Source organism: Astatotilapia calliptera, chromosome 11, assembly GCF_964374335.1.
Source record: "Astatotilapia calliptera chromosome 11, fAstCal68.1, whole genome shotgun sequence".
Classification (NCBI taxonomy): Eukaryota; Metazoa; Chordata; class Actinopteri; order Cichliformes; family Cichlidae; genus Astatotilapia; species Astatotilapia calliptera.
The window spans coordinates 15,264,867-15,288,152 of NC_137432.1; the positions used below are offsets into that span (position 1 = coordinate 15,264,867).

General features: G+C 41.9%; 1 protein-coding gene across 2 annotated transcripts in view; it reads left to right on the forward strand.

The window, feature by feature from the left end:
• znf407 (zinc finger protein 407) overlaps window positions 1–23,286 on the forward strand; it is a 170,209-nt gene that overhangs the window by 111,422 nt on the left and 35,501 nt on the right. For both annotated transcript variants that reach the window (XM_026183377.2, XM_026183378.2), the window contains exons 7-9: window positions 1,880–1,963; window positions 4,058–4,178; window positions 10,647–10,825. In XM_026183377.2, coding sequence (XP_026039162.1) covers window positions 1,880–1,963; window positions 4,058–4,178; window positions 10,647–10,825 — 384 coding nt within the window. The remainder of the gene's footprint in view (window positions 1–1,879; window positions 1,964–4,057; window positions 4,179–10,646; window positions 10,826–23,286) is intronic.

Genomic DNA, 23,286 nt, shown 5'->3' on the forward strand with positions numbered 1-23,286 from the left:
TCTCACAGTCGAGTGGCTTTAAATGGGTATAATAGAGGAAACTTGAGGCTGCTTTGTCTCTGCGGATTCAGTGAAAGCTGCTATCTGTGCAGGAGAGGAGCAGAGCACTACTGAGGCCCAGCTGGAAGAGTCACCCAAATGTGTTATCAGTATGTGGCGAGAGCTGGAGTTCAACATCAGCATTTAGCTGAATATTTAAGTGATGGAGAGCTCAGCTGCACGTACCGTGTGTGCTAAAATGGGCGACGCGGCGCCCACAGTGTTTTCATACATGTGCAGGTACACAACATGGACATATATCACACCGCATGCAGTTTGATTTGTGTGAGGATTTGCATACACATCTGTGTCCATTCTCTAGATGCGCGCATGCATTTCCCCGAGTGCATCTTATCACAAATGTTTCTGCCGTGTGTGTGTGTGTGTGTGTGTGCAGGAGTGTGTGACTGGCTGTGTGCAATGGCAGTCACAGAGAAAGAGAGAGAGAGGTAGACAGAGGGAGTGTGAGAGAGAAAAGACCATCATGCTGTTAATGACAGAGCCAGATGCAGAGAAGAGAAGAGGAGTGTAAAAAAGCTCTCTGTGCTCCCCATCTGGAAGGCATCGCCCCCAAATGAAGTTGTACAAAACCATCCCATTGATAATAAAGCTAATTTTTATGGCTCTGACAAGTATGTAATTATGTTCAGCGGTGCTTTTCAGATTTTATCACAGTCAATAAACCACACTGGCAATTTCCCGTCCCCCATTTGACATATTTACACGGATCCATCTGATTGGAGGAATTAGTTAGCTATGAGAGCTCTGATGGATATACACTAGTGATCTGTGACTTCTGCTTGGCTCATCTGTTAGCCAACTAGACCCTCTGCTCATCTGTTCAGTCTGTCTCTTCTTTTCTCGCCTTCTGCCTTTCTCCCACTTCACACATTTTCCCTGTCGAACCATTTTCTCTCCTCTTTGTCTTAACTCGAGCTCTCAGATTTTGCTCAGTGGCTCCTCGGCTACCATTTCCACCGAGAGTGGGATTGCTCATTCTTTCCCGCATCAAACTTTTCCACTCAGGGGATTTCATAAATCAAATTCAACAACCCTTCACTTAGTACCACCCTGTGATAATTGAGACTGCAAATTTACTGTTTAGCTAGATCGTTTTTTGAGTCGTGTTAATTCAGTATTAAAATTAAAAGCGATTAAAAGTATAATTAAAGGACAGATTAATTATGCTGATCTTGATTTGAGGCAGACAGAAGGAAAACACCTGAAACCTGGATCAGTTTCATTAACATGCTCGAGTGAACGAAACCAGCTGTAAAACCAGTTGTTTTTTTCATTCTAAGTGACTTCACATTCCTAGCATATCAAAATAAGTTTAAAAAAATGGGCATTCACTTAAAGAATGATACAGAACAGACTAAATACAGATCGTAAAGGTTTGATGTCCTTCTGCATTTTCAGAAACTAAAAATAAGCAGTTTTTGTTGCTTTATGTCATTTTTCAAAGACATCTTTAAGTACTCTCAGGTCCATAGCTACCAGCAGATGCCTGCTTTTACAGATTTAGATGAGCTTTTAAGTGCTTTTTTTGCTGTATACATGTTATGTTCACTTAAGGTGGTATGGTAAACCTTGGCTTTGTTCTGAACCTCTTTAATTGCTTCAGCTTCAAATTTTTAATTGACTGAAATTAATCTTTAAACCATTTTTTAATCTCTTGAATGTGATTTGCGTTTGAATGAGAGCATTTCTGCAAAAACAAAAGCAAATTAAGCAAAATATTTTTCCCTACGTATAATTCTGGTTTCTCATCCACTCTGTTTTTCACAACCGCTGATATCCCTAAAGCACTATGTTTCTCTCTCACTCTCTATCTCTGCAGGAGAAAAGTCTTATTTATGTGACCTGTGTGGTTTTGCGGGAGGCACCAGACATGCCCTCACCAAACACAGACGCCAACACACAGGTAAGCACCGACTCACACACCCTGAACTCATGTTTGAAACTTGTCTTGTCGCACAAACTGATTCCCACGTGTTCATGCCTTCACCATGTCAGAAGGTGTTTGACACCGAGATCCGAGCAGCCGTGTAGTTTAGGCAACCGTTTGCCCTCCCTCGGTCGCACACATACACTCACACACAGGCGCATCAGTGTGACATGCTGCTGTCAGTGATAGGCATGTGTACCAGTGTGGCTGACTGAATCTGAGATTTTTAATTTCAGTTATCATTTCACCATGTCATTCTGTCGCTTAGGGAAATTGCATTTTTCAGATAGGCTGTCAATAACCAGTGTTTTTTTTGGGGGAAATTGAGATAGTGAAACAAATACTGTTCTTAGCCGTTGTCTGGCAGGCGTCCAAGGATCAAGAATCCTGTTATAAATATTCATTTAGGTTTTCATTATTCATTTTGTTTGCTCCTCAGTTTTGCTGCCATTTTTTCCCCCTAAAACCGCCAATTTCTGTCCTCCTCTGCCACGTTGACACGTGTCAATTCCACTGATTTAGCCACATGTCCAAATCTGTGGCGATACAGGTTCACATGAAGGGACTGTCCTCAGTTTGACAGGTGCAGATTTTTAACGACCAGTGCTAATATGAATATTTCTGTGTTTGAAGTCTCCTCAAGCAGCTTTGTTCAGGTGTTTTGTGTTTTTTTCCAATTGGAAATTGAATGGCTAATCTTATTCTCAATATATAAATGTCACTGAAGCAGTACTAAAGAAACAGCGGCTATAACAAAGTTCCTTTAAATGTCACGACAAAAAAAACAACAAAAATACACAACTGCCACAAATAAAATTAATTACAAGTAAAAAAAACAAAAACCTGTTTTGTTTGTTTTTTATTCTTACACTCCAGACAAACATGATAACCCACATCATTAGAGATACCTGTCTTGTGTAGGTCCCACTGGTGCTGCCAGAACAGATATGACCAATCATAGCATGGACTGAACAAGTCCTCTGAGGGTATCAGGTACCAAGATGTTAGCAGCAGATCCTTTTACTCTTGTAGTTGTGAAGTGAGGTTGGTATCCTGCTAATATGAGGGCTGTATGTTTGCATTGTTTAGGTAAGTGGAACAAAGTGACGTCCACTTAAATGAGGGGACCCAACGTTTCGTCCCACTTCTCCGTCAACTTGCCTTCTTAGCACAGTTCATGCAGGTTCTACCTCTTCCCTAGGTGAACAATAACCATCCAGGTGTCTCTGTTGTATAAATGTCTCATCAGACCAGGCCACCCTCATCCTTGTGCCACATAGATACCCACTGTTTTCAGAGTTCTTTACAGGTTTTTGGCTGTGCAGCCCATATGCTATTTCTGTAGATTAATGGCCGTGCTTCAGTTACGGAAATTACAGTACAAACAGTAAAAAGCCTTATCTGGATTACCATCAAAATCTCACTCATTGTATTTTTTTGAAATCTATACATAAGTTTCCGGTCCTGTTGAGAGATGAACTGATTTGGTTGAAAACACAGCACTACAACCAACTGATACTTCCACTTCTTACAGAACACACATTTCAGCTGGATCTAAAATATGTGTTTAACTCTCACAGAAGAAGTTGAAATGTAAAGTATTTGTTTATACATAGTTTTACCATTAACCTTATATTGTATGCTTTTATACAAGTGACTTTTCTTTGAATCCCAGCCTTTATTGTTATTCAACTTTTACTTAAAAATATAAGAAAACTTTCTCCACTTACATCCTTAAATGGCTTTTCTTCAGCAGACGCAAACCCTGTCAGAGCTTTTCCCTTATATGTTTAACTGATTTAAAATTACAGCTTTCATACAACAGTTGACAAAACTGTGTGTTTAGTCTTTGTATAGTCGAGTTTAACACAGCGCCTCATTTTATATTTACTTATTAATTAAAGTTTTTTTGCAGCACCAGAGGGACCTACACCCATTGTCAGATAAATCCTGCTACCTGCTATCTCTCAATGTATGCATGTTTGTTTTAGCTCACATTAGTGGGTCACTACGGTCTCATCACTGCTGTCTTGTCTGTGTCTCTTATCTTTTCAATCCCTCCGCCCACAGGAGAGAGGCCCTTCAAATGTAAGCTCTGCAACTTCGCCTCCACCACGCAGTCCCACCTATCACGGCACAAACGTGTTCACACCGGGGAGAAACCGTACCGCTGCCCCTGGTGCGACTACAGGTACCGCCTCATTGACCTCCACACGGTTGGTGGCGCTGATGGCTGCCACCGTGGCACTGATGATCAGAGGGTTGATAGGTGGGGATAGGATGGGGATGTGGGGGGTGGGTTTGTAAGAGTGTGGTGTGTGTGTTGGTGAGATAGCAGGTGGCATTGTGGGGTAGTTTGGTGGGTTGGTGGAGAGGGTGGGGTGTTAATGCTAGTGGCTTTGAGTGTGTGTGTGTGGCGGGTGGGTGGGAGACGTTGAGGGCAGACAGGTCTAATCTCCACAGCACGGCTCCATCTCATCACTCTGCCATCATCAACAGGCCCAGCCAGATTTCCCCAACACACACACACTCTTACTCTCCCTCACACACACACACACACACACACACACACACACACACACACACACACACACACACACACACACACACACACAATGTCACTGTCACTGGCAGGTCCCTGTCATTAAAACACCATCATACCGCATCAGTAATTACACAGGAAATTGTCGGTGAAATTGAAAAAGTTTTGGCTGGCGTTGCACATCTCCATCTCTCTCCATCTTTCTCTGTCTCTCTCTCCTCTCCTCCCCCCTTCTGTCTTTCTCTCACCCCGCGCTTCCTCGTCAGGATGTGGCAGAAGAGTGTGAAAGGGAATGATCTCAAACCCATCATTGGTTTTAGATGTACTCTTCATTCGTTTTTTCCCCTCTGTGACAAAGTCATTTCAGCTGCTTGCTACACCTGCTCCGCCGTAGTGAAGCACTTGACTCATTTCATCTGTCTTTTGTATTCAGTTCAACTTGGGGGAAAAAAAATGAAATGCTGAGAAGTAATAGCTGCAGTCAGGCTATTCTTCAGCAATTATCAAAGGATTTTATCTCCCGGTGTCCAAAGATATCACAGAACGTCTCTTTTGGGTATCGTGTAGGAAGCGACTAGCATAGGTCTTTTATTGTTTAGTTTAAGTTTAATTAAGTTTCATTTCTGAGACGATAAATCCTGCTTATATTTGGTTATGCCCTGTATTTAATCTAATTTGTTAACACAACCAGTGACTGTATTGTCTTCCTGATTGGTTGGCTCAACTCTGTGTTTTACTACTACAGATTTTTTCCCAATATTTTGTCAGAGTGCAACACTGAGATTGACCTTTTCGTTGTTGTTGTTAGGTAGTTTCTAGCATTAAGTGTGATGTACCTCGTTCTTCTCCTGACTCTAAGTATCGTCACGAGGTGAAACATTTATTTTTGAGCAAAATGCGTGTGAAAGTTATCAGATTTCACTGTCTTTCATTTTAATGTTAGGAGCATTAAGTTTTGTTGCTTAAAATTCTGCACACTAAAGACACACGGCTCTATAAAAATACAAAGGTCCCTCTCGTCAGGTCAGTGGGTGTACGTGCAAAAGAGTCACATAAGGATCAGATTTTATAAGATCCTCAAGCCTACATTTTACTTTTGTTTAAATTTTAAACTCATATCAAACCGCTCCACTGATTGAACCTCACAGTGGGAAAGATACTGTATACAGACCTGTGATCCTTCACTGATACATAATGATTGTTACAGATAGCAGCAAATGAAACAGTAAATTAGAAGCCCAATTAACATTTTGGTGGCCTCCGAGGGTTTAGAGAGGTCCCGAAGGGAGGAAGAAAGGTGGGAGGAGGTGTAGGGACGTTGTGGAAAAGCCCTGCTGGGCTCGCTAATGTGAGGATGAGGAATTGAATGTGTGGGGCCCTAGACACCCGTGAGGGGTCCCATCTTTGCTTGGCTTTTATTGTCTGAATGCATTTTTAAAACCGTGACGTCTCTCGTGGCCTGACCGTGATAAGGAGCTGGTAGATGAGTTAGCCTGTTTGACCTTGTAATACAAGCCGGGCTTATGAAATATATAGTATGCAGCCATAGAGCAATATTGAGTATTGAAGCATTAATGAAGCAGCTAGGTGACTGACAGTTCTTGCCCAAAGAAAATGTATCTGTTTTATAGATGTAGCATGTTAAATGGCAGCTATGTTTCTCACTTAATGCAGTATTATCCCCATCAAGGCTGCTTCTCAAATGCATGTAAATGAGCAGGGAGTAAATGATCTATCAAATGCCACTCATCTACCATTCAGACAGAGATAGATAATAGAGGGGGGATAATTATAGATGGGAAATAGTGGTAAAAATATTCTAATGATATTGCACCGTGAGTCCTGGGCTGTCAATTAATGATGTCTATTTGACTACTCTGCAGCTGTTTATGCAAGCTGCGAAACTTCTTTACTATAATTTTTAAGAAATCGTTTTTATCGCTCACAAAGAGGAGGATTTTTTTTCCCACTCTCTTTTTTTCTCATTAAAGTCACAGTGGCATCTAAAACGGCCTAATTGATATGTAGCCTCTGAATCCTGCACGTCGCCGTGACTGTGGGGCTGGTTTTGTTTATTGAATGCCGCACCATTCATGTTTCAATCTACCTGTTAAAGCAGTGTTTCCAATTCAAGGCGACGGCGGCTTTGAGGACGACACGCTCGCTGTCAGTGGCAGGAAGGTTTGCGACCTTGTAAAAGTGAAGTGAGAGACGAAGGAGGAGGGAGAGGCATTAATGATGATAACTGGGCCTCCCTGGCAGAATAAGAATCCAAATAGCACCAGTGATCCAAATACAGACCCTGCACCCCCCACAACTCTTAACGCACACAAAGAAGCGCATTTAAATCTCCTCTAACGAAGCGCCTCTCAATTACACCTCTCCCATTACCATACAGTCTTTGGGAGGAGGAATATGGAAATGGCTTAAATAAAGGGGGGAGAGAGAGAGGGGAGAAGCAGAAAGTGGCAGAGAAGGGGTGATGTAGCCGATGAGCATCAGTATGGCTGATTCCCATGGTGAGTGCATGGGTGGGGGAGGAAGTTGAAACAGCGTTGGACTAATTAATACAGTGTATAGTAGGAGGGCTGGTGTGGGCTTTCACTAACTGTGACACCTGCTGACTCCTAAACGCACGTTGTGTTGTTTTAATATGACAATTACGCCATTACCATATCTGAGAGATAGCATGGCCCCCCTAGGAATCCACCCGCGCTCTCTTTAGAACCTTTTAGCTCCGCTTCAAATTTTATCTATTTATGCTCCCGCTTTCGAATAAGAAATCAGCTCACTTTTGGTATTAAATGCATTTTTTAACAGCATCATTTGTGTTAATTTAGGAGCATGAGACAGTTTAAAGTTCTTTTTTTTGTCCGTATGCCAATGAAAAGTCAACAGATGGCCGTGATTTGCCTGTGAATCTGTTATTGTTTTGCTTATGAGGCTGATAAGAAAGTAATCACAGCAATTTTTGACAGTTTTTTGGATAAAATATGAAAATGACAACTAAGGTCAGTTCCTGTAGACACTTTATAAAGCACATGCTGCTAGTACGTGGTTGGACACCCTTTTGCCTGCAGAAGTACCCCAATTCTTTATGGTACAGATTCAACAAGGTGCTGGAAGCATTCCTCAGAGATTTTGGTCCATATTAACATGACAGCGTCACACGGTTGCTGCAGATTTGTCAGCCTTAAGCCTATTATGTTAGTCTCCTGTTCCACCACAGCCAAGGTGCTCCACTGGATTGAGATCTGATGACTGTGGAGTCCATTTGAGTGCAGTGAACTTACTGCCATGTTAAAGAAACTAGTGTGATATTAAGTGAGCTCTGTTACATGGTGCATTTTCCCATTGGAAGCAGCCATCACATCATGCGTTCAATGTGGTCATAAAGGGATGGACATGGTCAGCAACAATACTCAGGTGGGCTGTGGTGTTTTAAGAAAATGTCCCTCACATTATTGCACTGCCACCGGCAGCGTGTACCATTGAAGATCAAAAAATGGATCCAGGTTTTCATGATGTTTACACCAAATTCTGAACCTACCATGAAAATGTTGCCTCAGCTTCCTGTTCTTAGCTGACAGGTCTAGTGTGGTTTTCTGCTGCTTTAGTCCTTCTGCTTCAAGGTTTAACATGTTGGGCATTCAAAAAAGCGATCTGTATGCCTTAGTTGTAATTAGAGGCTGAGTTACGTTCGCCTTCCTTTCAGCGTGGCTGTTCTATTCCAACTGCTGGCATCACCCAGTCATTTTCACCCAGAGATCTGGTGCTTAATAGATATTTTCCTTTTTTGGACCATTCTCTGTAAACCCTAGAGATGGCTGTGTGGGAAAATCCCAGAAGATCAGCAGTCTGTGAAATACTCACACCAAACAGCGTTTTTGTCTGAAAACGCTCCGCGTCCACACTAGCGTTTTCAGACGTTTTCACAGAGTTGTGCGTCCACATTGAAACGGACGAAAACGCTTACGCTCCAGTATTGCGCATGCGTGAAATGCAAGAAGATTCAGCCTGCCTCATTTCTGTCTGCCGCTTATTTACTTTCCAGCTCGTTGAAACGTCGCGGTAAAATGACGAGGAAAAGCACAGAGTTTTTATAAATGGACTAACAATGAGGTGGAGTTGTTGCTGCGAGTAATACAAAAGTACAAAGTTGCAAAAGCAAGTGAGAATTAAAGACTTCGAAGGAAAGCTATCTGAAGCATGTACAAACTGATATTAATCTTTAATATGGCTGTCAAATTAAGAGCAAACAAAACAACTGCTGTATAAACCCTCCGCTGTCTTTGTTTAATTGGTCACATGCATGTTAGTCATGTGATGCAGTCGTCATCGTTTTCGAAAGTCTCCGTTTTTGCTGTCCACACTGCGACGCATAAGCACCGTCTTCAAATGTATGCATTCTTGAGAGCGTTTTCAAAACGCTGCGTTTTCATTCAGGGAAAACGGTGTCTCAGTGTGGACCGGAGGCCAAAACGGAGAGAAAACGATGCGTTTTCAAACAAAACACATTAGTGTGGACGTAGCCAAAGGCACTTAAATCACCTTTGTTCTTCATTCCGATGCTCAGTTTGAATTTCGCAGGTTGTCTCGACCATATCTAAGTGCCTTGTGATTGGCTAATTAGATATTTGCTTTGGCGAGCAGTTGACCGCGTGGAGGTAATAAAGTGGCTCCTGAGTGCTCGTCTGTAAAGTGTTCTGCAATCCACTGGCCAAACAGACATTTCTTTATTTGTTAGTGCTCTGGGTCAACGCTCTCAAAATGTGTTTCATTCATTCTTTTGTTGAGACTGCATCCAAAACATGGTCTTGAGCCTCATGAAGAGCCCTCATTGTTCACTGCTGGCTGGTCCTTATGTGTTTTGTACAGCATAAACAGACACCAGTGAGGGCCCGCTCTGTATTTTTAATTTTTTTTTTCTAGGCCGCAGTGGAGCCAGGCTGGACTATGGCCCCCATGATGGAGAGAGGTGTCTCTGGAAAAGTGAAAACAAATTCTCTCCTTGGCTGGTGTGAGCTATGGTACTGTGAGGCTTTATTGTCCCAGCCAAGGTGATAAGGGAGAGTAATTGCGTATTATACTGTCCGAGAATGTCAGGTCCAAACTGAGCACGAGTGCCCCATCCATCAACACATGATTGTGTGCGAAAGTGTGCTCTACACCGCACATGCTTGCTTGCATGATGCATTAAATGCACGAGCGTTTGTGTGTGTTTACGGATTCATGTCTGTATATTCGAACTTGTGTAGCAGTGTCAGAGATTTATTGTTTTATTTTGGCTCAAACTGGCCTTTCTATATGTCTGTATTCCATATGTATGTATGTGCATGTTTGTCTTAATCATTCAGAGCTTCACTTATGTGTGTGAGTGTGTTTGTGTGTGTCTATGGGCAGGTTTAGATAGAGCCTGGGAGCAGGTCAGGCAGCGTCATTAATCAGCAGAGGTTTGTGTGTTACTCTCTGGGCTGACATAGTTACATCGTATACCCTGCAGTAGCTCCCTGCCCTATCTGACTGGCCCAGAGACCCACAAACTCAGGCACACACAGCATACAACACTAATCCTATATAGCTTTCATACAGCTGCAAATGATACATACTGAATAACAGATGCCTTCAGACATATCTTTGTAATGCAGTCAATGGGCCTCTAGATGCACAGTGGTCTCGTAGCAGGCGCTGTCCCCAGCACCATTACACAAACAGCTGAAAAACTATAAGAAAAGAAAGTAGCAGAGCAAAATATAAAGGCGTGAAAGAATATCAAACATATCTACAAAATGTAAATATTGTTTCTGTAACAAGTGTGTTTGCTGTTTATGAAAGAGTCTTTAGTCATGTGCTGCTTGTAGTCCAAACATGGCTCCTCTCTCCCAGCTTGATTTTTTTTTATTGCGTGTTACTGTGTGAAGTGTGCCCATGTGTGTCTGTGTGTCATTACATCATTACAGATAAAGAAAATGTTAGTACAGCAAACCTTTTTTGGGAATGTTGCCAAGTGTTGATCTTGTGTTTTCTCCTTCATGACTCTCATCTTTAATTCCAACGTTTGTTTTTGTTAATTCCAAAATGGAATTAAGCCTTTTTATCTTTGTTTGTTTCACTTAGATCCAACTGTGCAGAGAATATCCGAAAGCACATACTCCATACGGGAAAACACGAGGGCGTGAAGATGTACAACTGCCCCAAATGTGACTATGCCACCAACTCTCCGATGGAGTTCCGCAACCACCTGAAGGACAATCACCCTGATATTGAGAACCCAGACCTCGCCTACCTGCACGCAGGTAATGTGCTGCTAAAAGAAATAGAAAGTGTTTCACAGATGTCTCCATATCATCAAGGATTCTTCTGCGTGGCGAAGCAGAATTCACTAATGCACCATGGCAGCTAGCCTGACATCCGTCTGTACCCCCTACTTTGGTCCGTAGTGCCCCCTTCACAGCATCTGAAATGTCCGTGCCCCGTAAACAAAAACACAAAAAGAAGGACTTCTAAGAACATACTGTCCCTACATTTAAAAACAACAGTGCCTTTTTTCTTTCTTTGGTGATGTGCAGCTCCACTTGCTTACCTGAAAGTTAAAGGATGTTTTTTTTGTTATTTTGTATGTATTAAGTATTAATCCATTCCAATGAATCTATAAAGCTCTTTTTAAAAACACAAGTTTAACAAAGTGCTATACAAAGTACCAAAACAGAAAACGATAATAGAATAGAAGGTAAGAAAACACAGTTTTAACTCATTCTGAGTTAAAAGTCAAGAAATAAAAATTCATTTTAAGACTTTAAAAACAGGCAATGTGGGGGCATCCAAACATGGGCAGAGAGGTCATGGGGCTACCATTAAGCATGTGGATGCATTTGTAGAACACGGAGCTTAAGCATGTGATACACAAGTCAGAAAATAGGTTAAAAATAAAAAGATGCCACAGCATTATGTTTTATGGAAATTTAATTCATTTTCTCTGGTTTTAACCCATGATAAAAATCACAGGTCATCTTATTATTCTTGTGCCATTATTTCACCCTATTTGTCTTTTGAATCCATATCTACGAATCCTTCTAACCAGCTCCTGGATGGAAACAAAGAGATACATTACAAATGAAAGGAAAAACCAGCAGAGGGTCTTAGTGCCACCGAAACACCTTCAGTGTGACTTGACAGTGATTCACCATGTCTTTGGAATAAGGGTCGAAAACCAGTTTTCAATTAAATTCAGTTTTTTCATATAGCACCAAATCACAACAGTCATCTCAAGCTGCTTTATATTGTAAGTTAAAGACCCTACAGGAATACAGAGAAAACCCCAACAATCAAACGACTCCCGATAAGCAAACACGTGGTAACAGTGGGAAGGAAAAACTGCCTTTTAACAGGAAGAAAGGTCTGGCACAACCAGCTTCGGGAGTGACAGCTATCTTTTTCCAAAAGATGTTTTATCATTCGGTGTTATGACGATGATGAAGAGAATTTCAAAACTCTTTTATAGGCATTCGACTGTTGAGTTCAATCACTGCAAAGGCCATAGCACATGATTCACATCATGAATTATGTGCTTCCTAACATGCCTTTCTGTTCTTCTGCTTTCCATGTTAATGTGCACTCACTCACACACACACACACACACACACAATTACACACAAACACACAAATTTGTAAATGAAATTTGAAGTCATTCTGCTGAATTAAACCACCTAGTTTCCTCTATAGCACCTGTCTATGCTCTTTTATTTCATGGAGGTCTGATCTTCCAGCCTCTTTGAGTGCTTTTTTTGTCAGTGGATCGAGTCTTCTTATTCAGTGCTGATGGAGGGCACCCAGCCACAAAAAGGCAGCGCTCAAAGATTGCTGCTGTAGCCATCCCTGCCAATCACTCAGGCCATAGTGACAGATGAAATCTTGTTCCTCCTCTATTGGTTCCTTTGTATCCCAGTGTTCTTTCTTTTGTCCTTGAACGCCACCAAATCCAATCGGCAGAGTGCTTGTCCTTCAGAGGAGCAGAGAAGACAGCCTTTATCCTGTTATCCCTCTGACCTTACATAAAGGCACTAGAGTTGGAGGAGAGCACCATGGGAGAAAAGGCCAGTCAGGGACATGCTGGCTTTCTGGCGACGCCGTGGTGTATTTCCTAGTGAATTTGAGTGGATTTGGATGGTGTCCTTGAAAAGTTTGTAGTTATGAATTTCTGAAACAGGCTTATTCTTCCCATGATTTCCATTTGTCAAATTTAAGGACAAACTTCTGTCTTTGATTCTCTTTTTCTTCCACCTCCTAACCTCCCTATTCAACCTTTTACCTTCAGCTGCTTTTAAACACGCCTCCCTCAATATGCTCTGTACCCTCTCACCTTTAACCAAAGCATGCCTTTATGTCTCTTCTTACCCTTTCACCCCAGAATCCCCTCACCTCTGTTTGTCCTCATGCATGGCTGACCTTTGGTGGAGAAGACTTTTTCACAGTTTAATTTTATGTCCTTGTCTCTCTTCAAATGACCTGGTGAGCCATATGAGAACACAACGTTTATGCCAAGTAAAGGACATTTCTCTCTATATGTCCAAGCCGGTGCTATAGCAGGCTTCATCCAGTGTGGGTTTCGGATTTCAGAGTTGCCGGAGGTCAGATCTTGTCTGGAATGTGCGTCGCCTTTCAGTCATCTGGAGGGAACACATCCTCCTCTTTGAGTCAAGTTAAGCAGCATATTTTCAAGATGTCATCGTTACACTCTCATTCATATTCAGCTCACGGCACACCACAGATGTGAACCAAAGAATGACAGAAAAATATTTAAAAATGCATCTGATGGTGTTTCGTACCCCAGAAAAAAAAGTCTTCCATTGCAAAGTTTTTTGAAGGAAACTTCCAATCCCACTCTGCCATCATAAATCTATTACCGTTTTATGAAACATGGCCCTCTGATAGAGACGCATAAATACGGCATTGTAGGAGTTCGGGAAAATCAACAACTCTTTACCTGACCAAAGCCCTCAGACTATAGAGGGATTTGAAAGGGCACTGAAAGCACACTTGTGATCTCTCAGTCTTTCAAAAGAGGGGAAAAGGAGGTGGTAGCAGAAGGAGCAATTCTTCATCTAAGTAGACAGAACGAGACCAAAAGAAAGAGACAGGGAAGAAAAGATTAAGAAGGTAGATGTTGAATTAACCTGCTTGTGATTGCTCTCTGTCAGAGTGGCACCAGGGCCAGCAGCGAGAGGCAAATCGTCTGTGATGGCCCTTCCTGCTGTTCTCTCTTTGAAAGACACAGATCAAACGCACCCTAGTCACGGGCCCTTGTAGCCCCTCGCGCCGGATTGATTGACACCCGAACGTCTCCTCCGCTGCTCTGTCTTTCCATATCACTCTCTCTTTCTCCTCCCCCCCCTTCTTTATTCAGCGTCGCACTTCGAATTAGAGCCCTTCTCGAGGATGAAAGCAGAGGTCCTTTGCAAACCAAGGAAGAGAGGGAATTAGACCCAGCTAGTGATGGAGGGGAATGATGATTAGAATTTGAGGGGAAGAAAGAAGGAAGGAAGAAAGGAAGGTTAGATGTGCGATGTGCAAATGTTGCTGATAGGACACATTTTAATAAAACTGTAATGACAATTGTCTTCCTTGCGTGATATGCGCAGAGATATGCCAGAAAGAAGTGGCGACGCCTGTGTGATCTAAGCGTAGATAGCAGCGGAGCAGAACTGGAGCTACAGGTACTGGAGCTACAAGAGTGCTGCGACTTTGCTAAATCACCCCTTGACTAGAACTTTCTTTTAGTTAAAATTCAGCAAGTATGGCATGTCTGCTTCAGCTTTGGGAGATGGTATATTCTCTTTTTTTTTTTGCTATTTCCCTCCAGCGAGGTCAGCTGTGTTTGCCGGGCATTGGCTTTGTTAAAACAGCCTCATGTCTAGTCCAGCACCGAATATCCACATTTAACACGCACACATGCACGCACAGGTGAGATGTCGCCATTAGCTTTGTCAGAGCGTCTTCATCCCACTATTTTTAATTGTGAAATATTTTCCTAATTTTCAACCAAGGTTGTAATTGCACATCCTGGGGGCATAGAGATCAAATGCTTTGTAATTAGCTAACAGCGACTGAGGATCTGCTGCTTAGTGCCTAAAAAGACAAAATAAATAAATAAACTTCTTCAAGGCATTGTTGCTGCTTTATGCAGATTCTATTTTCCTTAATAATGCATGATGGATGGCTACTGTAGAGGGCTAGAGGAGGCCTGGCCTTGTAAGTGATGATCTTAATACACAGTTATAACCACAGGCAAATTCATTTGTTTGCATATATTTTTCCTTATTAAACAAATCTGTAAACAAATATGGGTTTCGATGGCTTTTACTTAAGTTATGCATCCGTGCTCCTCCCTGGCTACCCTTCCTCGCTTTCACCTTCTGTTCCTCGTGTAATGAAACATTACTCTCGTGAGTTTCTACTTGCCTATTGTGTTACCGCGGCGTGTTGGATTGTGGAGGACAGGTGTGTATGTCATGCAAATGTGTCCTGGTATCCCAGCGCATATGACATTGTGTCGACGTTGTGAGAGAAGCCACAGACACCGGTGATAAAATCAACATCTGTTTCTAATAACCGTGTGTTATATGTGACACTTTTCTATGTGGAATAGGATATGTGTCGGCGATGGAGGGGGGAGACAAAAACACGCAGTCCGTCACTGTTTTTTTATTTTTTTTATTTAAACACCAATAGGACATCAAGTCTTCATTGTTCATGATAAACTCGTGTCTTTGTGTCACCGTCCTTATGCTGCATTCATTTGATAGACGTTAATGAAAAAAGTGACTCTTTTCAGCACTGTGGAAAATTAAGAAAAAAGGGAAAGACTAAATGTGCTGATGCTGTCTCAGGGGTGATTTAGTTATATTGAGCTAATGCTTAAAAAAAAAACTTAACAATGAGGGATTTGAAGATTTAATTGGTAACAAGAAAAGTATAAAAATCATTTCACCAAAGAAGGAAAGAGAAAAACTGGATCGAAATAGGTTGGAATTTTTGACTTATAATCTAGTAAAAATACACCATAAGCAATATTTCTGCCGTCCATATGTGGCTTTATGAGTGAATATGGATTGTCTTGACAAGAAGAGAGTATCTCAGTTTTTATAACACTCCCACTTAGTTACATTAACAAATCTAATTAAGGAATATTCTTCATTTATAATTTGAAACTGTCTTGACAAGAAGAGACGAGATCTCGTATCTCACTGGGTACTTTCTGGCAAAATAAAGGGTTAAATAAATATTAATTAAATTCGAGCCTTAAATACCACACTTTAAAGCAGCCGATCGATGTTTAATAGATTCTTCTTTACATCCACACACCCGTTATGCTGTCTTCTTTGAGATATTATAACTGAAAAGCAGCTGCTCACTGCCAGTGCCCCAGGAGACAAGCAGCAACTGATGTGGGGGTTAGCAAAGCACAACCATCAGTTGCATGAATCTCAGAAAACCAATACAGGGCCGGTCTGGGCCGAGCAAGCAGCAATTCCTGCATAATGACCTGCTCCAATGAGCGTGAAAACTTCCCCAACCGGCTGCATTTATCACACATAAGCTACAACAAACGGCCTTTTGTTTCATCCACTTCTTCCATTCCCTTCCTCTTGGTGCCAATCTCAGAGCCTCCTCTCTGCCATTTAGTGGCCGTTTAGAGTTTTTACTGACAAGTTCCATACACTTGGTTTGGGCACACAGAAGCAGGAGGTTTCAGACTGCCACATGCGTGACATTATTTCTGCATTTTCTATTTGTTTTGGCCGTGGCAGTCGTGATTTTTTCACTCGGGTAAATCCTGACTAGGAGTGTTGTCATCGACCTCTGTATGAGCCCGTGGATAGGTTTGAAGCAGATTGATGACACACGATATAGTAGACTCCCCGGTGTTGCAGCACCACAGTTAGTGTAGGTGAGTGCTTATGTTGCACTGTTCTAAAATGTTGCAGATGGCGTATGTAGGACACTTGCACAGTGTGATAGCAAGACAGAGGAGTGAAAACTGTAAGGATCTGCACAGGTTTCTAGAAAACAAAAGCGTTATTTTCATCATGGTCTTTGGAGGTTATTACCAGACCACTGATTGTGTTCAGTGATGCTGAGCTTGATTCAGTAGTTAATAAGATTTTTGTCTTTAAGATTATGGCAATATTTCATGGAAAACACCAGTTTTGTTTCGATGCACCAGTCCTGTTGCAAACTCCTGCTGTTCAAATACCCTAATTGCGGTGTGCCTGTGCACAGAACTATTTAAATAGTTTTCATTTTAATCAGGAAATTAGCTGAAAAGTATCTGCTGTTTGTTTGTTTTTGCAAAAAGACTTTGAGTGTGCTTTTATACAAGTGCTAGATTTTGGCAGGAAGGCAAATAGACACACACAGACACCCCGCGTGAGTGACATGAGGCAGGGATGCTCCGAGGCAGGCCTGCTCCTCAAGTATGGGACAGTGAATATGGGACCAGACAGGCCGCCGGCTCCTATAAAACCTCATCCATAATTCAGTCTTCCTTCTCCTTCAATTCAGACACACTGTACACACATCCAGCTGCTGCTAGTAGCTAACCTGCCTGAGATGAGGTACAATGGGGGAAAAAAGTAGTAGTTATTGGCGAGAAAGACAAATTAAAAAAAAAATAGTTAAAAGGAAAAGAAAGAAAGGAAGGAAGGAAGGAACTGTTAAGAGAGCGTGTTGAAAGATAAAGCCAGACTCCTGATTTTTACTTTCAGTCCTGCTTTGCCCCATCTTGACCTTTACTGAATCAACACCGCTCCACAGTACCATAACATGTTTTCCCTCATCTGCAACCTCATTGGCTGAAGTGCACTTCTGAGATCTCCACCGTGACCTTTGCCCTCTCTGCTGCACCAAGGACCCTTGTCTTCCTCCTTCGCCCCTCTGTCCTCCTTGTGTCGTCTGTTTGGTGGCTCTCCAAACGTCTCAGCATCTCTAATTACCAACAGGCTCAACTTTCCCAACTAAACAACCAATTATCAGCACTTTAGCCCAGCCCAGTCCCATGTTTCCTGATACAGTGGCCTATTAGGGCCCCTTATTTCTACCCCAGCATAATTGAATCCCCTGGCTTCTCATCAGTGGGCTAATTTAAGCCAATGTGCAGAGTTGGTAATCAGAGGGGCTGCCTATTAGACTATCAGACCCCAATTAAGTGGCCTCTTATTTCCAGCATAACAAGCCACTATCTGTACTGCTGTTATTGCATTTCCTTTTTTAGTGCTCAGTTTTGTTTGTGTAAATCTGTGGTCTGTTTAGAGAAGAAAAAAAACAAAGAGCAAAACAGGGGAATAAAGAGTTTCTGTGTGAAGTTGGCACTAATGCAGGTGGTCTTTTAAAGGATGACTTTTAGGACTAATTCACTGCTTTGGTTGTGCCATGTGGTGAGGATGAAGTCACCAGAACCCCGTCATCATTTATACTGTCACTTCAGGCTCACCACAGTGACTGCAGTCTTCTCTTGAATGATATGTGTCACCAGGAATAGAAGAGGCTGAAATGCGAAGTGATTTTTCAGCGTTTTCCCTAAAAAGTCTCCACTGTTTAAGCTGTTGCAGCACGTATCTTTGTATGTACTGCTGATATATCATTGAAATGGTAGTTAAGACAGACGGACATGCATTTGTCTCGTAAAACCGGCTGCACCACACAAACCAGGTCCAAAAATCCAGAGGTGTGCAGCACGCTGAAACAACACCAAAGAGCAGCCTGCAGTTGTGACATCACTGTGGGCATGCATGGTTAGGCGTTTGGATGGCAGTCTAGAGAGCAAGTATCTGCCTGATTTCTTCAGTGTGATTGTTGTAGCTTTATGGTTGTATACTACTATTCGGAATATCCAGCATTTCATGTTTTTCACTGGTCCTACACTGAACCTATGGACGGCTTTGCTGACCAGCTTTGTCTACATGTTGTGACTGTGTTCTGTCACCAGGGGCAGTGTAGGGTGCTGTTGGCTTTTGTTGTTGTTCTTTTGAAGGACTGCACACAAGCCCATTTGTGTAGGTTGCCTATCCCTTTTGTAGGCGCTGCATAGGTAAATACCTATGCACAAATGCAATACTGTAAAATAGGATTCAGATGTAGTTCGTTGGTATCAAAGGCATAAGTAGCCAAGGCAGGGCATTCTTCACAATGAAATCTCTTTTTGAAGCCTAGATACTAGCAGCAGTTCTTGCCAGAGGTATAGCATCAAGAAACTTTGGATCATTTAAAATCTAGAAGGGCATTTAGAGTCTACAGTCTTTCACCAAAGTCAATAGCTTGATCATTTTAATGGAACTGATCTGGCTCAGCTACAAACTGAGTTGATTGTTTTGTTCTAATCCTGTTGGATAAGCAAAGAAAAACCAAAAAAGTAAAAATAAAACAAAACAGAAAAATAAAGGAGATTTATGGAAACCCACGCAGGTCCAAAAACAGTAATGCTTTCTTTTCCTGTCATAAGACAGTTCCTTGCCAGTCTGTGGCAGGGACCTTTTTTCACCACATCATTATGGATCAATGAAGTGCTCATACCACCAAAACCTTGTTAGAAGATTAATTGGCACCGAAGTCTTTAAGCTTTAAAAGAGAAACATTTAAACATCTATCTCCCACTGCCACTTGAGTCTGCCAAAATACCGATGCTACTTAATGCAACTTTAACTTGACAAATAGATCTGAAATGGAAAAAGTTCAGAGATGAATGCCTTCAACACCAGCACCTCTTTTTCTTCTCTCACGAGTATAGAATATCTCATTTTCCCCCCTTTTGTAGTTCTCCCTTTCTTTTTTTTTCTTTTCCCTGTCCTGTCGTGGTGACTGGTGCAGTTGAGGGGAGCCAGAGTGTGAAAGAGGCCCACAGAGGGCTGATGAGGACTGTCTTACCAAAGCGTGTCTCGAGTCTAGGACTGTTTCTTTAGCATTTGTGTGGGAGTGTGTACATATGTGTGGTAGCCAGAATTAGTTTGCGCGTGTGTCTTGAAGTGTAAGTGTGCACGTTTACTGTTGGTGTCGGCTCCCCATAGCCTAATTAAAGGGCGAGAAAAGCCACTCACAGGGAGATTAAACCTAAAAGGCTAAATTAGTACTCAAAAGGGGTGTGGCAAATTCACACATATGCACTGGCCAGGAAATCTCTTCTGACACATGTGGAGGGGAAAAAAGAGAAATTAAAGATTATAGAAAGAGAGAAAAACCTTGTGTAACCTTTGTGTATCCATAGCAGATCTATGTGTTATGAATTTGTTAAGATGAGGAGCACTTTATTTGGGAGTTTGGGAGGCTGCTGGATTCTTGATGTGCTTGAATTGGCTAATCAGACCTGTTTATATTCTTTATTAATTTACTTACTCATTGTAAGTCACTGTGGATGAAAGTGTCTGCCGAGTCGATGTAATAATATTTTATGACTGTAGGGCCAGAAGTGCTTTTGAATGGGAAGCTCAATATCACATCTAAATATGAAACTTGAGCTTAACTTGATTTTGTTGTTTTTTTGGAGTCTAGCTTGAAGCTTAAACCTTGTCACAGACTTTGTGAAGTTCAAAGCATTGCTCTTATCACGTTTGAAAAATTCAGCATTATTCTAGCCTTCCAGATGCAAACCCCTGATTGCTACAGATATCACAGTGAACCCATTTATTTCCAGTAAAATTATGAATTCATCGAGAACAATTTATAATTTGGTTTATTTGTAAATTGCAGACAGACAAAACATATTTTAAAGAGATTCAGTTAGATAAACTTGCTTGAGGGCGCTGTCCTTAAAGAGAATAACTCATGTACTTAATATGTATATTAAATGGAAAAAACAACATACACAGCTATATACTGAGTAAGCAGGTGAAAAATGTTTAATGTCAAACTTAAAGCAGGTAAACTTGCATTTGCAATGTTGCTTGGCCACTTAGATTTGCCAAGTTTGCTTTGAAACCTTGCTTAAGCCTTCTAATTCATTGCTGATGATGTTCTGAATGTCAGTGACGTTCTTCCTTAAAAACCATAAAGCAGAATCATGAGCATACAAAAAGTTGGATTTTACACAATTAAGTGTAGCCATCCATCCATTTTTTTCCCACTTATCTGGGGCTGGGTCGCGTGCACAGCTGCCTAAGCAGAGAAGCCCAGACCTCCATCTTCCAAGCCACCTCCTCTATCTCATCCGGGGGAACAACGAGGCGTTCCCAGGAAAGCCAAGCGTTATAATCCATATACAGCATGTCCTGGGTCTACCCTGGAGCCTCCTCCTGGTAGAACATGCTGGGAACACCTCACCCAGGAGGTGCCCGGGAGGCATCCTTTGTCAGATGCCCAAACCCCCTCAGCTGTCTCCTTTCAAAAGCCAGTAACTTACAATAAATAAGAATTTAGAAATGGCTTCAAATTTAGCCTTTTGTAATATCTGTAGGTCCTGATTTCGAGCATTGAGCGTCAGTGTTTGCAGTAGAGAAAATAAGATCTCTTTTTTCTTTACTTTTTAGATTCAGTGACTTCTAAAAACTAAAATGTTTGGAGGAGTGATTTGTTCATGTTACACTTCAAAACAGACCTGCACACATACACACACACAAACACACATCACATCATCGGTCACCCCATTTTATAAAACTCCCACAATCCAACAGTGTGCATTAACTCCCCAGGCTACGCTGATATCTCTTTATAACTGTCTGCTCATTTTTTTGACCCCCTTACTCCTCTGTCTCTGCATCACTCTCTTTCTGCCTGTGTCTTGTGGTTTGTGTGTGTTATGATGGTTTACCATTTTAGTGTGTGTGTGTGTGTGTGTGTGCGCGCGCGCTGAGTGAGTGATGTGACTCTGGGCCAGCAGCTGAGCTCTTCGCTGCTATCTGCCTCTCTATCTGTTTGCCGGTCTGTCTGTTGTCTCTTTTGTATTGTCTCTACTCTGTTTGACTGCTATCAGACAAGTGTGTTGTTTGAGAGAGTGTGTACGGTTTTTCTGTTTTGTTTTGTTTTTTGTGTACATGTCATCTGTCAGTGTCTTTCTCCAGAATCAGACATCTAACAGAGGATCTTAGCTTGACTCACACAGACACTCACACAGTTTCACAGAGAACTTCATCTCCAATCTTATAGTTCGCCCCAAGGACCAAGTGTGTATGTTTGCACGTATAACAGATTTTTATGTGTACATGTATGGTTTTGTGGGGTTGTGTGTGTGTGTTTGCGTGCTTGTGTGCGTATGTACACAGACTCCTGCATGTCTTTCTGTTTGTGGGTGTAAGAAAATAGATCTTGGTTCTGTCACGGCTGGGCCTGCAGGCATGAGGGGCCTTAACGGATGTCTCTCTCAGTGAAACACACACAAACATTTTCTTTTACATGCACAAACACGCACACACAGACGCACACGAACAGGTCTTAGACCCCTCTCCCTCCTGGACTCGCAGTGAGGAATACAGATTCGGGCTCTTCTCTAGATAGTGATCAGCCTTGCCGTGGCTTCAAAAATGCTATCTTTACCGGGCTGCTGAATTGATAATACTCCCCCCTACGCATTTTATTACAAAGGCCCAGTTTGTAAAAAGGTAATCATTTACTGTTGCCACTATCTCCCCTGAGCCATACATCTTCTGTCTTCACAGGACAAAGTTCTTCCGCTGCTACTGCTGCTGTTTTTTTTGTTGTTGTTTTTTTTTTTTACTTTACTGGTGGGTTTGTGTATGGCTACTTTTAGGTTTATCACCATCTGCTGCCTCAGAGTTTTACACATACAACAACCCACCTAGTAGAATTAGATCTTTTTGTTAAAGTAAGTATTTTGTGTGGGCACTGGGTGTTTATGTGCGTGTGAGTGTGTGTGTGAAGGAGACAGGAAGGCTGAAAATGACTGAGCGAATGAAGGGCTAATCCCTTTGGGCACCCAGCGGAATCAAATACCAAGTACCAAAATCTCATCATTTCAATTATCATATTTATCATGTTTATTCATTTTCTCCTAGCCGGGCTTAATGCTGTCTTTTTTCCCCTCCTTCTTCTTCACGCACTCTCTCCTCTCTCTGTACATTAATCTATTTTTTTCCCTTCATTGCTCTTTCCACTGGCGACATGTGAGCCTGCCAATCATGGTGACTGACAGCACTCAAGTGGCCTACGGAAAAAGCAGCTCATTTTTTCTTTTTTCTCGTTTTTTTTTGGTCAGACGTTGCGCTGGCGATGCCGAGGCCTTATCAGGAAACCCAATTTATTGCTGTTTCTCTGGGCAAAAGAGGTTGCCACTCACAGTGATTGACAGCTCTCAGATTTGCTTGCCGCAGTGTAGGGATTTCCTTTAAGTTGTTATGTTTTCCTCGCTATTGGGGATTATTCTATCACGTCTGGACCTACGTACACACTTAACAGACGTACACGAAAAACATAGCAAATGGCCCAGCTTCATCCTTTCCGCACCGTTTTGTTTACATCTAACCTGTAAGTTTGAATGACGGTCCTGCCCGCCACACAGCAGGTCAAGCTGAGCCTTTGTTTGTGTAATTGTGTTATTCTTGATGATTCAAGGTAGGCAGGTTAAGAAACTAAACTCCAGTTTATATTTATGCAATTTATTGCCCAAAATGTGTTTTGTTTTTTTTTATTTTCTTTGTCTTCTCTTCTTTCAATATTTCCCTCCATTATGTGTGTGTGTGTGTTTAAGCCCACAAAAGGTCTGTCATCATGTGAGTGTCTTTTAAAAGAATATGCAAGTGATGCCTGTGTGTGTGTG